General features: G+C 29.8%; 2 protein-coding genes across 2 annotated transcripts in view; one reads left to right on the top strand and one right to left on the bottom strand.

Moving 5' to 3' along the window:
• The window catches only part of Ppt1 (Palmitoyl-protein thioesterase 1), a 107,779-nt gene that overhangs the window by 20,623 nt on the left and 70,257 nt on the right, over positions 1-16,899 (bottom strand). The window lies entirely within an intron of this gene.
• Crag (DENN domain-containing protein Crag) overlaps positions 1-16,899 on the top strand; it is a 44,538-nt gene that overhangs the window by 3,019 nt on the left and 24,620 nt on the right. The window contains exons 4-7 of the mRNA XM_069132626.1: positions 1,120-1,722; positions 14,047-14,627; positions 14,694-14,934; positions 15,007-15,277. Coding sequence (XP_068988727.1) covers positions 1,120-1,722; positions 14,047-14,627; positions 14,694-14,934; positions 15,007-15,277 — 1,696 coding nt within the window. The remainder of the gene's footprint in view (positions 1-1,119; positions 1,723-14,046; positions 14,628-14,693; positions 14,935-15,006; positions 15,278-16,899) is intronic.

The raw sequence follows: 16,899 nt of genomic DNA, 5'->3' as shown, positions 1-16,899 counted from the left end.
TTTTCTTTTTAAAAAAGTATTTATTCTATATATGTTTAAATATAAGGATGTATGTTTTACATAATTGAATGACGTTTGAAATTATAAAAGAGAAGAATGTGTACTTTGTATGTGTGAAATACTCAATTGTACAATTTGTACAATTATAAAAAATATATTAAAAGATATTGTTTATTATATTTGTTGATTTTTTCATAACAATTATTAGAAATAGATATTAAAATCTTTGTTATATCATTATTATAAACATAACATTCTAAAATTTATAGATAAAATATTGCATGTTCTTGCTTTTCATATTGTTTTAGAATAGTGTATTACATAGAAATTAGATTCATACATGAATTCATCAATATATTTAATAAAATAAAATGTTTTAAATAATTTTAAATAAAAGTTAGCAACACTATTTATATGATATTTTACATTAATTCAATAAAGATTTTTAATTGTATCTCAATTTAAAGAATCAAAAGTATATATATTTTTTAATTTAAGTGCATTAGTTATGATGACATGAACCCAATGTCATGAATAATGTACTTTCAATATATATGGAAGAATGTTATGTAAAAATTAAATTCATGCAATTGTAATGTGGTAAACTTGATGTTTTAACTATATTGTTATAGCAATATAGTTTAAATAAGTACATAGTTACAGATAAAAGAAAGTTTAAAATTTGTAGTTGCATATATAAGTATTAATAACTTTTGTATTGAATATTTTATACCATATTGATAACAGTTATTTATCTTTGTATGGAATATGCTTTACATTTATTCGTTGCTATTATTAACTTTTATTATTATTTTATATGTAGCATTTTTCTAACAGTAAAAAATGTTTCAAATTTAAATAAAATATAAAAAAGTTCTTATTAGTATGCATAGTTTCTTGTTTTAGTCCTATGTCAAATATCCTAAAATATTATATTTGTTAAAATTTGTTTGTTAAAGTAAAAGCAAGATTGAAATATTAAAATTCAAGGTTCCCAATGGGATTAAATATAATTCTGTTTTGTAATATTATGATGATATTTCATTTATCTTTTAAACTTTCTTTTGTCCACCACTGTGTATCGACAATTTTTCAATTCTCAAGAAGTATATGTTACAGGTGTAATATATGATGGTAAAGAACGTATAATGCAAGATGCTGAAATGATATTAGAAACTCCAAAAGGACATTTAGCTAATGTGAATAACTCAGCTGCAAGAATATTTGTGACATATAGACGAGCAACTCGTAAAATGCCATGCAACTCATTAGTCGTGACTGATATTTGTGTAATATTAACAAATAAAGGAGAAACTCCCCCACATGCATTCTGTGTTATCAATAAAAATTTGAACAAAGGCATGTTGGGTAGTGATGTGTTTCTGTGTTATAAGAAATCTATGAATCGGGCAAATTTGATATCTTTTAAACCTACAATACTGTATAAATATCCAATAGTTGATTACAGCAGTTTTATTTTTCCAAATTCTGTGGCAATGTTTTGTTTGCCAATGGGAGCAACAATAGAATGCTGGCCCAAAGTAGCATGTAAACCTAAGCCAGTGTTTTCTACATTTGTTTTGACAGTTGCTGATGCAGCTCAAAAGATATATGGATCAGCAATAACATTTTATGAAGAACTCGAATTAGAAATGGATAAACCAAATTTTAAGGAAAACCAACAACCAGCAGATGTACTCATGGAGAATATGAAGAATTCTGGTATGAAATCTTTTGTATATTTATATATAGTGTGATGTAAATATGATTTCATGACTGAGATATACATATGTATGTATATACATGTATGTAGTTTTCTCACCTAGTCGTTTCTTTGCTTTACCTTTTTATATAACAACCATATGGGATGTCCTATAAATCATAATGTAAAAGATGTAAAATGTCAATGAAGCTGATTATATAAAATTACTTCCAAAGAAAATTATGTAAACAAAAAATGTATGTCGAATTTTTTGATTGCTTCTGAGAAAAGTGATATTCAATGTAAAATTATGATATATAAGATAGGTACATTTCGTATGTGATCAAATTCTTAGTTAAGAATTATATGTGTATTCTAAATAATTATATGTGTTATCCAATAATATTAATATATTGGTAGTCTAGATATTGTAGTTTAAAAAGCATTAAACTTTGTAGATAATAGACAATGAAATGAGACTGAAATTATTAATCTTTACTTCTTATCAATTTTAAATGATACTTTATTCTTGTGTTTTTTGAGAGAAGAATTATTTTCATTAATTGGAGATGTTTCACTACAAGCATTAAAAAATTCAATTTATTAACAGATCACATCAACACATTTTAATAGCAATGTAATATTTGTATTAAAGAATTGTTATCATTGTTGGATTAGTTTTAGCGACAAAATTGCTTGATCACCATGATTTTCCATGCATGATTAGAACCTAGATTTGACATCCATTATCTGTAAAAAATAAAGATTGTTTATATGGAAGAAATAACAAGTGCTGAGTAACTAAAACAAAGATTTATCCTTGTTTTTGAGGAACTTAGAAGACAAAGCGTGTTGCAATTAATTCATGATATTTGATACTGTAAAACTAAAGAAAGATTTGCTTATGCCAGCATGGGTAGATATTGCTTATCATTTATTACTGGAAGTAATAGTTTAATATTGTTTCATAAAATAAATTATTAAGATTACGATTTAAATGCAGTTAGTACTAAACCTATTTAACCTAAACCTGTAGTATTATAATTACATACTTAGTTATTTTTCTTGATAACTAGAAAAGCAATCAAAAATGTTTATTTTCTATGTTTTACTTTCTTTTTATAAAGAATCATCATCTCCTACAATTTATTGGATATCCTATATTCAAGTGAAACAATATGAAGTAAACTATTATAATAACAATTATTTACTGTTTAAATTTGATTCTAATTTTATTAAAATTATAAATTAATCTTTATCATAAGTTAAAATTTATATTATCATATTTAATATATATTTATAATAATAATAATAACAATAAAAAATATTAGAACGGTTTTATGCTACATACAATAGAATTCATATTTAATAAGCACATACGTAGTTGAAACAAAAATGCTACACATATTCAAATTTATTTACTGCTTACTATTTATACAAGGAGCTTTAGTATTTATTATTTTAGATATTGATACTTTAGCTATAAAAAGGTTTCATTAAGTAGTATTTGTAGTACCTAATGAGGAAAAGAAATACATATACATGGTAATTATTATATCTTTGATATCTTCAAGTCTTATGGCATATAGTAAGGACTTTTTTTCCAACAATAAGTTTATATCTTTACTTATTTTGAGACTCTTTTTGTTTACAAACTGATAGATATCATCTTTTATCTTTTGTAACAAAAAGTTTAAAAAACAAAAAATTGGAGCCTTAAAAATATTTCTTTTTTAAATTAAATGTTATTTTTGCAAACATTATTATACGCCTCGCAGTAATATTATAAGACTATTAATTTTTATCGAAAAATAATTGATCTCTGAACTGCTGTAACTTCTTTACTTTAATTTATTTTCTAATTATTTTCTCATAATCTTTTTGATCTTTTGAATTGGATTGTCCAGGACAAAAGCCTCTTCTTTGCATCGATTTCACAAATGTGGATATACGATTTTTCGTTGCCGTCACACTTTCAATGAATACTACGCAGCTGACATTAGTGAAGAGGTCGCACAGTCAGATTTGCATTTCGTACATATGTTTTTAGTGCGTGAATTTCGTACATAATTTTAATGTGTGATTGTGCACTGTATATATGTACATATACACAAATTGTATTTGTATATATATTAAATACAGACACTAGCAACAAACACGCATTGAATGCACACACTAAATATACATTAAAAATAGATGTTAGAAGTATATGTTAATATACGCATTATACACACATACTAAACATTAAACACCCATGAAAAACATACACACAAAATGCAAGTCTGCCTACGCAACTTTCTGGTGTATCTAGTGTGATAAAACGAGAATAATAAATCGTATAACTTTTAGAAGAAGTTCGTCGAATAAAGCACAAACTTTGTTTCTTAAATTCATTTCAAAATGAATCGCAAACAAAATGTATTAGATATCATAAGACCGGGATAAATAGAATTTATCTTCTCTTTCACCTCGTGCTTCCGAATATAAAAGTGCCTTCAGAAATGAAATGGAGAGACTTTGTTTTTTAAAATGAGTCCATACAAACTTATATGATTTTTTTTCCAAATTGATGATCCTTTAATTCTTTTGTACTATATCTATTATTTAATGTCGCATCACTTGCTTATACCGGTTACTAACAACATAAGAAAACAAACATAAGAACAAATTTGTCATAACGTTTGGTAGGTTTTAAATATTATATTAACCTTTACATTGATTCTTTGTCCTTTAAGTTGTCGTTTAAGGTGCTCATTAGGATGTCCTCATATTAAATTGTTGTCTGTATGATGTATGCATGCAGTGTATGATGATGTGTTCTTCTACTGTCAGATGTCATGTATTGTGTACAGGTCGCAGGATGGGGGCTCTTTTTTGATGTGATATTGGTAACTTAATTGCGTTGTTATAGCAAGCGTGGTATATTGTTTTAAAAAAAATTATCTTTGATCGATGGTAAACGTGGTTCTGTAGATGATTTCCATTTTTCATTTCAATTTTCTTGTATTACTTCTTTTAAATAAGAAAGAACGATTTCAAACGATGCACCTACGCTACGATCAGGTTGGTGAATCAGCTATTTTTCTCACTGTTCTGTCCGCTCTTTCATTTTCTTCGATGCCTATATCAGAAGGGATTCAGATTACTATGACGGAATTATTATTTTGGATTGTCTTGACTTAAGATTTTTGATATTCTTGGATGGTGGAGTTGTTTGTCCATTGATTTTGGATTGCTTGGATGGTATTTACAGAATCGTAAGAAGTAGCGAAATACATATTTGTTTCGATCATTTTCTATAATTTCCATGGCATGTTTTAACGCGTTAAACTCAAAAAAGAGATATGTAGAAGCTTCATGATGAAATTTGACTTTTATGATCAATTGACCAGATACGTATAATTGCATAATCAGTGCTGTTTTAAATTTTAGAACCGTCAGTATATACATATGTGCAGAGATAAATAGGATATTGGTCGCCGATATTTATAGGAGAAATTCAGAAATTCAGCGAAAAGTAGGTTTGAGGAAATACCACTTCTAGCTGTTAAACGGCCAAATTAGAAACGAATTTCTTCGCTCGGTGAGTTTGGTGAAAAAATGTATTTGCACAGCGAGAAGAGGAAATATCCTCGTACCATACCGTCCCAAGCAGCCATCGCAGAAAAATGTGCGCACGGTTCGCTGCCAGACCACACATACACTGTCGACCATAACTATTTCATATAAATTGTACGTTTTTCATTGTTTTCACTCTTCAGTTATACATATTATTATTTATTATCGATATATTATACCATCTGTATCATATATTTCTTGTAACGTAAACACAAGGTAAAGAAAAATTTGTTAGAATTATCTAATAAATATAACAAATAGGTTTCCTAATATTTACGGCCGGTAGTGTACACAAACTTTTTTTCAATTTTTTAACACAATGTAACAATTGTTTATAAAAAAACGCAATTTAAAAAAAGGAGAACGCTGTTTCCAATCCGAAAGAGGTTTATTTAGATCTCAGCAAAAACTTTCTTCCTATAATAAATATATTCATAAATTAAATATATGCAGTGTACAATGTACAAATAAAATGAAACACAACTAAAAATTAAAACATTTACTAAACCGTATTTTATGTTTCCAATTTAAACTTTATTCGTGAATTTAAATAATTTTAATTTATTCATTACACAAACATTTAAATCATTTTTTACTATAATTGTTCATATTGGTGAACATGTTTCCGATAAACAATACATATTTATTGGATATGTAAGATAGTCTCAAAAGATAATAAAAATTTTTATGATATGTTATAATTAACGTGTATTTGTGTTATTGGTTGTTTGACCAAATATGTTTATTATAGAAATAAAAGCAAGTTGAAGCATAATTTTAGTATTCAATTTTGCTAATAGGGAGGTATAGGATTGAAAATTGGTTTATGATATTCTCTTTCGGCAAACTGTCATTGAAGCATTGTTTGCTAAAATCGATTCAAGGGAACTTTCGATACTATTACCCTGCTGTAGTCTTTAAACATCTGTTTTACATTATATCTAGACTGTTTTTCATTATATCTAGAATTTAAAGAATTTACATGGTAATTAAAAAATAATCCTTATGGTTAGTAGAGATGGAATTGCTAAATTTCGAATGTGATTCTACTAACTCAAATTTGCGAGTAGAAGAAAATATTGCCGATCGGTAAAGGTAACTTGATGCTTTGTATTTCTTCATCTTTAAATCCTGCATTTGTCTTTTTGCCTCTTGAACTAGCACAGTACGCGTCGCTAACTCTGTGCAAGTTTTTGATTTGTTACAGTTTATGCGGTTATGATTTTTAAAGAACGTAAGTTACCACAAGCTGTTATTTGAGAATTTTCCAGTGACACTTCTTGACAATCTTGTGTCTGTGTGTGCTTACATGGTGAGAATTAGTCGAATTAAGGAGAGATCGGTTTTTCAATCTATCTCCTAATTCAGTGTTGTTAATGTTGCCCCGTAACATAATTAGTTATTTATATATTTATTAGTTATTTATTATATTATTATTAATATATATATATAGTCCTAGTCAGAGTTGCTTTGGCAGTCGGGTCATATTGTTAGTATTATATATTGTTAGTAGTATAGTCTCGGAAATATCTACATTCCTAGGCTTTTGATCGTTGCAACTGTAACTAAACTAAACTAGCCATCGCATATTAGATCATAGCTGGATCCAAAGAGTCTTTCGGAATTATGCGTATCTTATTGTACATGAGTTGCCGTCTGAACGGGATCTTAGCAGATTTGTTAAACAAGCGTCTTTGTAGGTGATTGAATAGTTTGGCATCTGACTTTTACGTGTATGGAAGTTGTTACTACGTTTGTATTTACTTAGTAATACTTTATTTGTAGTGACGAGGATCATCTTAATCGTGTTTAGCACGCTGTATTCGTCTGAAGGGTCATAGAAATAAAAGATTCCTGGAGCCTTTTTATATGAAATAGAAATTACGCGGTAGGCAAAATGTGAAATGTTCAGTATGTAAACAAGCTTATCGTTATATCATACTTACCTTGCTAATATCTACAAGAGTCTGTAGTTTCTAAAGGTATTAGAAGCGTTTCTACAGCTAGTTTGATCTTTCTAAATGTACCGAAAAGAATATCGGGATGTATGAGTTGCGGATGTGTTATGATATATTTACTATCCGCAACGGCATTCGATTAATTATTAGGGATTAGATTATTTATATCGTTACTATATTCGTTTAGAATATTGGTTAACTCGAACGTTAGTTTCTCAAACTCGATCTCATACTCATTTTGGGCAATATATAATATATTTAATAAATTATAAAGTTTGATGTTGTTACTGTTGATAGAAGCTAGTTTGGAATTAAAGAAATTGACATATGTTCTATATACCACGTTCTGTTTTATACATAGCTGCTCTTAAGCAGCTGCAAATTTTGTGTTACATCCGTATCTTGGCAAGATGCTCTAGCATTTAGGTATGGTATGTTTACTTCGTACGAGTTGCTTCCTGGAGGCGTTAGGCACTGGGTTTAATGGGTCCATAGTGGAAACATAATCTACCTCAGATGTATCTAATGAAGAATTCGCTAGTTTTAACTTGTTAACATGTATAAGTTCGGAATGATTATTTTTACTTAATATTTAACATTCTGAATGTATACCATGTCTCCGATTTGGTATTTTGGTACGCGTTTAATTATTTTATTGTCGTAGATTTCCTTGCGTTTCTCCTTTTCTATATATATATATATGTTTTTCTTTTGCCTTTTCTATTTGGAATTAAAGATGATTCCTTAGTTCTCTTATATAGTCTGTTCCTCCATTGCTTCATATGTTGCCGTATTATATGAAAGCGTGATTAATTTAATGAATTTGTTCCAATTGATTCAATCCCGGTTTACGTAGTGTCTAAGCTATTCTTTTATTATATGGTGTGCTCTCTCGAGGTTGCTATTTTATGGAAGCCTATAAGTGATAGCCCGTGTTGATTTTATTTTCAGAACCTTTTCCAATCAGCTTCTCTCGAAACACGTAAATTGATAGGTACTTCATGAAATTATCTTTTCTTTTCTTGGTCGTGATATCCTGCAGGGCGATCAGTGTTACGAGTTTCGTTAATTGGTCTTGTATCGATAAGATATAACGGATTCCCTTATTTGTTCTGGATAGTGAACTTATTAAGACACTGACGACTATTTGGTGTGCTGCCACTGCTGTATTTGTAATTTATAATTTCAATCCTTGCTTTGGTTTTATTTGTTCATCTTTGCTTTTTCTGTAAAATTGACAATGTAATATTTCTTCTGAGATATATACTTTTCATATTAAGCATAATATCTCTTATTCTCACTACAGCTTTAAAAATTTTCGCGTGTCCATTTAGTGCAGATTCGTGTACCTGTTTCACGAATGAATATCTCTCAGTCCATGGATATGGTTCTTCTGTAATTAAGTTAACGTTAATGTCGGTGTCACTGAAAATAAAATCGATGATATTGTATAGATTCCTTGTTCGGCTTTTGATGGCTTTTTATGAGTTATAATTCTTCCAGTCTGTATTTCTTAGCCAGGCTGTTGTATTTGTTATCCTCTATCGTTGAATTTTAAAGGCTCAACTTTCGTTAATACAGCTGCGATGTGTTTAACGGATGTCTATTCATGTGTATTAGTGTTACCAATGGTTCCTTGTTCAGTTGTTTGAATTTGCTGTACTTTGATTCCTGATTAAGTAGGAATTGTGTCACATATTTCTCTAAATCCATTATTTCTTCAAGCATGTTACTGATATCGCCTTCCCGTTCGCTGAGAATTTTAAGTGTGACCAGTGAGATGGCACTTCTCCTACAGAAAAAATGCGAGACAACGCATCAGCGTATTAATCTTTCCTTTCTTGTACTCTATTCCATATTCGTATTCTTCCAGTTAAAGACGTCATCGCATCAATCTTTAATTAGGGTTCTCGACGGTCATCAATCAAACTAGCGGTCTGTGATCGATAACAATTTTAAATTTTCAGCCATACAGGTATGATCGGAAATGTGCACATACTCATATTGCGGAGTTATATATTTCGGAGTTATTCAGGGTTCTGAACGCGTATACCGGTTATCTGATCCTATAGGTCCTTGGCTGAGTACCGCTCCAAAATGCATCGGTTGTTAGAGAAAATAACTTTTGAAATTCGCGATATTCTGGTACTGATTTCGTGATTAGTGCTGTTTCAAGTGATTGGAACGATATTTTCCGTAATTTTTTCCTATTTTCAATCGATAGCTTTCTTTAAGGACGTCATCGGTTTTGCTAATTTGTTAACGTCTTAAAAAAATTTTCATTAATAACCACAGTCCTAAGAATCGTTTAATTTGCTTAGGATTACTAGGTGTTGCCGCTTTCTGATATGACATGCCCGAGGTAGATCACTTCGGGCCGCAGATACTCACATTTATCAGGCTGCAGTTTCAGGCTTGTCTTTTTCAACCGCTGTAATAGTACTCGTGGTTTTTTATTGTGTTCCTGTGTGTTTTGTTGTGTGTTTTGCCGTATACGAATATTTCGTCCAAATATACAGAGCATGTTTGATTGATAAGGATTTTTAATGCACCATTCATCACGTTGAACTAGCGAGATCGTCTTTTAAAAGCCAAAAGCATTTAATTTGGCATTTGTCGATATTTGTAATGCTCATGTGGAGCGCTAAAAGCGGTTTTGCGTGAGTATTTCGGGAATCCAAAGGTTAAGTCAAATGCGGAGAAATATCTTGCGTTCCCTAACTGATGTAGAATCGTGTCTATGTTAGGTAATGAATCGACGTTCTGTTGCGGTTCTTCGTTAAGTTTTTGCAAATCATGTAGTAATGAAATAAAGAATAGTTTCTTTATTTCGTTCCGCCGCTGGCATCTTTTTTTTTAGGTACCCCTCAGAAAGGGAAATTGTATAGGGAGTCGCTAGGTTGCATATTGCCTTTATTGCTGACAGAATCGATAACATTTCCAGTCATAATCGAGAGTCAAAGGTCAGTCATAATAATTTGATTACAGTTGATTTTACTTCTTGGCTGTTGAGGGTCAACTTTATGATTGTAGGATGCCGATTTCTGCAGAAAATAATTATTTCTGATTTTTTGTTAGAAAATTTGAATTCGGTAATCTGTGACATTTTCATAATTTGTTTAGTGTTCCTTGTAAGTATATTTCAGTGACGTGACCGTTCTTTCTTCTGCATATTATAGTTAAATCGCCGGTAAATAATAACCCTTTGTCTGGACTGGTAATTTCTTTAGCTTTAGAGGAAGAGAGAGCGTTGTTGGCTCTGATTTTGATAACTCCTATATGTAAGAAATTACTGATGAAAATTATCATATCATAAGTCATAAGCTTTTTCTATGTCGGGAGATACGACAGTCGGATGGTGTTGATTGGCATGTGCGTCGCATGTTAATCTCCAGGTTTATTAAATGGCTATAGGTAGAGAAAATCACTTTGAAATTTGGAAATTAACAGATATTTTTCCAAGTCCTAACAGAATCTATAGTTAATAATATTCTCTGTTAATTTGCACATCGTATTAGTGAATGCAATCGGACGATACTTGTTTAGGCCAGTTGGAATTTTGGCTTTAAGATAGGAATGACTATGGCTTCCTTCCATCTGTTTGGGAATACATTGTGAATTCAGATACAGTTGAATAGGGAAAGCATGTAATCAAGGGCAGGTTGAGAAGAAGTATGTTTGCAATTCCATCATGCCTACGACTGGTATTGCTACATTTAGTTAAAAAATATTTTAATTCAACGGTTCGAAGAGGCATATCCAGGGCGAATATGGTGGATGAGTCATGGTTTGTATCTGAGGAAGTCGATGGGTGTACTTTCTTTTTGTGATGTTGGAATTCCTTTCAGTACTTATCGCTAAAATTGTTTGAAATGTTGATCCTAACATGTCCGATATTTCATACGAATCTGTGGCAAGTGAGCTGTCTTCTTTAGTCAAGGCGGGCATTAGTGATTTAAAACTTTGATCGCTTTTATTTTTTTCCAAATTTCAATAATTAGAGAGAAGTAGTTCGTTTATTCGAGATATAACTCTATATTCTTTAAAATTGATAAGATTTATCAGAGATTTATGTGTTTTTATATCCATTGAAAGATGTTTGCAATTTTTAATAACTCATTCCATCATGGATCATATTGGGTTTTTATATTACTGGAGTTTTCTGTTTGTGGAGTAGATAAGGCAGCTGTTTTTGTAATAATGTTTATGAAATTTGTAAATGTTTCGTTTATTAAATCAGCATTTGACGGATTTGGTTCCATATATCGAGGAATTGAATTAAATATTCTGCCAAGGAACATTGCCCAGTTGATTTCTTAAAACTTCCATCTTGAGAGCTTGTGGAATTAGATGTCATAGCTCAGATGATATTTTAGTGTTATCTTGATCGAGAAGCGGTCGCTATCGTACAGATCATTTACTACATTCCATGTGATATTTTGAGCAACTGAAGGGTTACATAGCGATATGTCTATTGCATTAAAACAGCCCCAGATGCTGTGTTAAAGTAGGTAGAATTATTGATGTCTAATAGAAAGTCTAAGTTGGCAGATTATGTCTCCTTTACGGTGATAGTACCACATGTATCAGTTTTGTAAGAACCCTACAGAAGTTTATGGCTATTAAAACCAAGGATAATAAAGGGTTTCGGTAATTGGTTTATTAGGTGAATAACTTCGTGTTCATCTAGATGCTGGCTGTTTCATATATAGATGTTGTATATGTGTATTGTATGTTTTATGGAAGATTTTGACGACTATAGCTGCAAACCTGAACGTGACTGTGATTTGTTAGCTATAAATGTTGTCTTTCATGAATGTACCAACTGCTCTGCTCGATTGGCTGGGTGTGCTATTTTTAAAAAAAGGTTTTGTAATTTTTGATCTTACTAAATACAACAATAAGGAAATAAAAAGAATTTATGGCCCCTTATCTTTAATTATGAAATATCCTTTGTGGCATTAATTCGATTAATTTGAGTCTTATTTTTCAAGTAATAAATGATATTTTACGTCAAAAATCTGCTACTATCAATGAATCAGTTAGTGAATCATTCTTTCTATCTCGTTCATATTTCATGTTTCTCACTGTAATTTCAAGATCCACCAACTGAAACAAATGGCAGCATATACATACATAGGATTTCGATTGTTACATTAATTAGAGTGAGAAATATGAAGTATAAGTAAGATAGGGACAAAGGTATCTCAGTTGTGTCATTGATACCAGTATATTTCGAGTGTAAAATTCTATCGTCTATAATCTGAAAAATAAGTCTCAAACGACATTTTTATGCATGAATAATTATTCTCGTCGTTTTAATGTCATGAACTAACCTTGTAAATATCCTCCACATATTTTGTGACGCTCTATATGGCATTTATATTAATGACAATTTCCAAGAAAGGTGCACAATATGTTTAGATTTATTTTAACGCATTTTCGGTGTATCAAAACAGAATGTCAAATAGGTAACTTAAGTGTACATTGATTTACCACGGCATACACATTTATGATAAGTCAAGTTTTATGTAATATTTCGTTAGTAAAAAATGATGAATAATCTAAAGTTACAATGCTACGATGAAACCAATATACTAACAATATATACATTCTTGTTGACTTTTCTCACTAACCCGTATGGTGCTTGTAACCCTAGCTCTAGCGCATTAATTATTTTTTTAAATGTATAGATAAAAACAGAGCAATAGAATTTACGTTCATTTTACCCTTTCGTATAATACTTTACTTTAATTACTAATTTGACTGCTAGTACTTCAAAACATGACTATTTTATTTAAAAATCTATTTTATTTTAAAGAGTTTATTAATAACTATTTAAACGTAAATGCTAAGAAACATTATAGAAACGTCTGTTATTCGAAACAACTAGTTGGAAAATATGCATTCTTAAAGATTTATAGACAAAAAAGAAATAAAGTAAGATCAGACATACGTTTATTGAGTTAAAGATATCCTTTTTATCGTGTTTATGCTTAATTAACTTGTAATATTGAAACACCTTTACATTAATTGATGCTTAGTTTATAAGTTATCAAATTCTTATGCGAATTATTTTACTTTCGTTCTTTAGAATTATTATTAAATTATTCTAACTTATGAAAGGAAATGCGTACATTAAGCCGTGATGAAGCTTTAGTATATGATATGAGATAATAAATTTCAGATATGTATAACATTTTTCAATCATATACATGTATAATTGTCATTCTTGTTCTGAAAGCTAGTAATGAACGAAGGATCTTTTTAATAGGTTCCATTTAGAAATGCTAATTTTCATTGAATAATATATTACGAACAACTATTATAGAATCATTTTATGTTCAACTATTTAATCGGAGTGGCGGTTGCAGTAGAGGATGCGGTTATACGTTTAAATCACATTATGACTTTAACGAAGTAACATAATAAAATAGAATTTTGATAAAAATACATATATCATTTTTTTCTACGAAAAAATATTTCCACTTTTTCGTCATCACTTTTATTTATTTATCATTTATTCATCAACTGGAAGAATATTTCTTTTTCCCCGATAAAATTTTTGTTGGAAAATACTCCCAAATTATAACAAATATTGCTCCTGATCTGTAAAATCGTTAATTTTTAACCATTTTCTGCTTCTTAAACTTTTTTTGTTTAGACCTACGTAAAATACGTGAAAATGGTTAAAACGCATTAAATAAATATAACGTTATAAGATTAATTCTAGAAAGAAAAATAAAGAACATTTTTTTCTTGTTTCAGTCGAACACGCAGAAATTGACTATCAACAGCTAAAAATGAAAACGCAGAAGCAATCTGGAATATTTAAAAAGCTCACACTAGCTCAGTTAGAAAAATTACAGTATACAAATCCTGCAACGCAATCTTTGAACATTAGTAAATCTATATGCATCTTATCACATTGGCCGTTTTTTGACACATTTGAAAAATTTTTAGTTTTCTTACATAGCATGTGTAATAGCAAACCGCAACAAGTTCCTATTGAGAAATATATAGCATATTTTTTGTATGATATACCATTTCCAAGTCCACAGAGACCGAGAATTCTTGTGCAGTTAAGTACTACGGACAGATTAATTTTGACTCAACCAGAAGATTTGGCGCTTCCTAGATCTGGTGCCAGTTTTCGACAGTTACTCATAAATTTAGGACCCGATAATTGTTTACTTATATTATTGTTAATCCTTACTGAACAAAAAATACTTGTACATTCGTTACGTCCTGATGTACTTACATCGGTGAGCGAAGCAATCGCTATGATACTATTTCCATTTAAATGGCAGTGCCCGTACATACCTTTGTGCCCTCTTGGATTGGCTGAAGTAATGTATTTTATTTTATCGGCTTAATGGTAAATGCCAAAGGTAATAACAAATGTTATATTTTAGGTTCTGCATGCTCCGCTGCCGTTTTTAATAGGAGTGGATTCCAGATTTTTTGATTTATATGACCCTCCTTCTGATGTTAATTGTGTCAATTTGGACACAAATAATATAGCGATTTGTGATGATAAAAAATATTTAAATGTAAAACTGTTACCAAAGAAAGCAGCTAGACAGCTTAGAAATTGTTTAGAACATCTTTATTCGAAGTTGATTTCTTTGGGCAAAAGTTATTCATCAATGAAAGGTATGTTCAGTATTGTTGTGCTTGTTCTTTTTTTATCACAATACTTTCATCTTTAATGACTTTGTTTTTTAGACACAGAAGATGAAGAATTTAGTGTGGATAAAGAATTTCAGCAGAAGCGAAAAGAGCAGGCTTTGGAGCTCGAAATACAAGACGCTTTTCTAAGATTTACCGCTACTATACTCAAAGGTTATCGTGCTTTTTTACTACCAATTACCAAAGCGCCAACAGTTGGTTCCACAGACCCAACTAGTTTGTTCAATATACAAGCGTTTCTTAGAAGTCGGGACAAGGCTCATGCGAAATTTTATAGTATGTTAGTGAAAACGCAAATGTTTATAAGGTTTGTTTTTATTAATATTTCTTTTATATTATTTACAAAGTTTAACATAATAAATCATTTATTAATATCATATACGGCGGTACTGCATATAAAAAATTCTTATGAAATAAGCAGGTCATTGCTGTTATTTAAAGAATATTTTCGATTACTACGAATTTAAATTTTGAAATTCAACTTTTGTAGAACATTATAGATATAGATCGAGTCACTTTTTAATTTTTATAAAGAGTGTGCGATATTAACGGGTATATATGGTATTAAAATTGGCTTTCTAAAATATTCTACTCATTTAAGATATTCAAGTGATTTTGAATTATTTGTTTGTAATATTTACTTTCTGTGTGAAAATTTTAAGAATCCATTTTGTAAGAAAATATTAAATCTATTAGCGTCTATTAGTCTTAAAGCTAATAGGTAGTAGTCATACATGGGGTATTTATCATAATTGTCGCTGTGATTTTTTAAACACTTCCGATAATTTGACAACAGAATGTTATGAATAAAAATTAGTCATCACTAAATCGATAACTAATAATAATATTGAAAATCTTCCAAGAATTTTTTATAAGAATACTTATTAATACAATATAAGTCAAATATAAAAGTTCATGTTTGTCGTATATTGCGTTAATAAAACGTTATGTATTCTTATTGCATTTCACAATAAGAAAGAAAACTTGACTGCTTAATAACGGAAGTCATGATACATTATGGCTTTCACGTAATCTTGAGTGCGAAAAATTTAGATACATCAAATATTAATATCAATATCACCATATGTACGTACATTGACATTTCTTGTTTCGCCAATTTCGTTCTGTATATGTAATAATTACATATTGAACACAGTTTACAGCCCAAAGTCTTGAACAATTTTAACGAACAATCTTATTGTAACAGCGAGCCGTGAAAGCTTCAAATATTTTATTAAGAAATACATAAATTATTAATTTTGTTTGTTTTATTTTTTTTATTGATTTATCTTTTTGAATAATAATTTTTCATCTCGACATCGAATCAAATCAATCTCAAACGGAGTATTCTTTCACTGTTCTTCGATTACGATATACTATACGTTAGAATTTTCAAGCCTTTTATACATATGTATTTAATATAGATTCCCATGGTTCATAACATATGGATCTAATAACCTAGGGAAGTTTATCTTGAGGATTATAATTAGTTTGCAGAGTCCAGATTTCTGGCATCTAATATTCTGCAGACAGAAATATGTATATGAAACTTTTTAAATTATATCTACATTGATTCATAGCACTGTTAATTGTATGATCAATAGTTTGCAATATCGTCCCGTTTCAAACTGAAATTAATGCTTTTAAACCTTTTACCGTTGACTTTAGTTTAATTTTAAGATCTAAATTCATTGGTAAAATGAACGACTATTAGCAAATATCTTAACAATCAATGTTTTTCAGTAATCTTGGAAACATAATTTTTTGATTTTATCCAGAAAGAAACGATTTTTTTTTACGAGCTTTCAGATTCATCAGATCAAATTCGTATAATTACTTTCGCATTTTACAAACACCAAGTTTGTTATTAATATACATAAACGTCGCTTTCATCATAAACCTGTCCATCGTTTTTTTAATAATAATCAA

The sequence above is a fragment of the Bombus flavifrons genome, chromosome 3 (genome assembly GCF_040668555.2).
Source record: "Bombus flavifrons isolate JBK064 chromosome 3, iyBomFlav1_principal, whole genome shotgun sequence".
In the NCBI taxonomy this organism is placed as follows: Eukaryota; Metazoa; Arthropoda; class Insecta; order Hymenoptera; family Apidae; genus Bombus; species Bombus flavifrons.
Note: the sequence above shows the minus strand (reverse complement) of the source record. Positions and strands in the feature narration are given on the sequence as shown.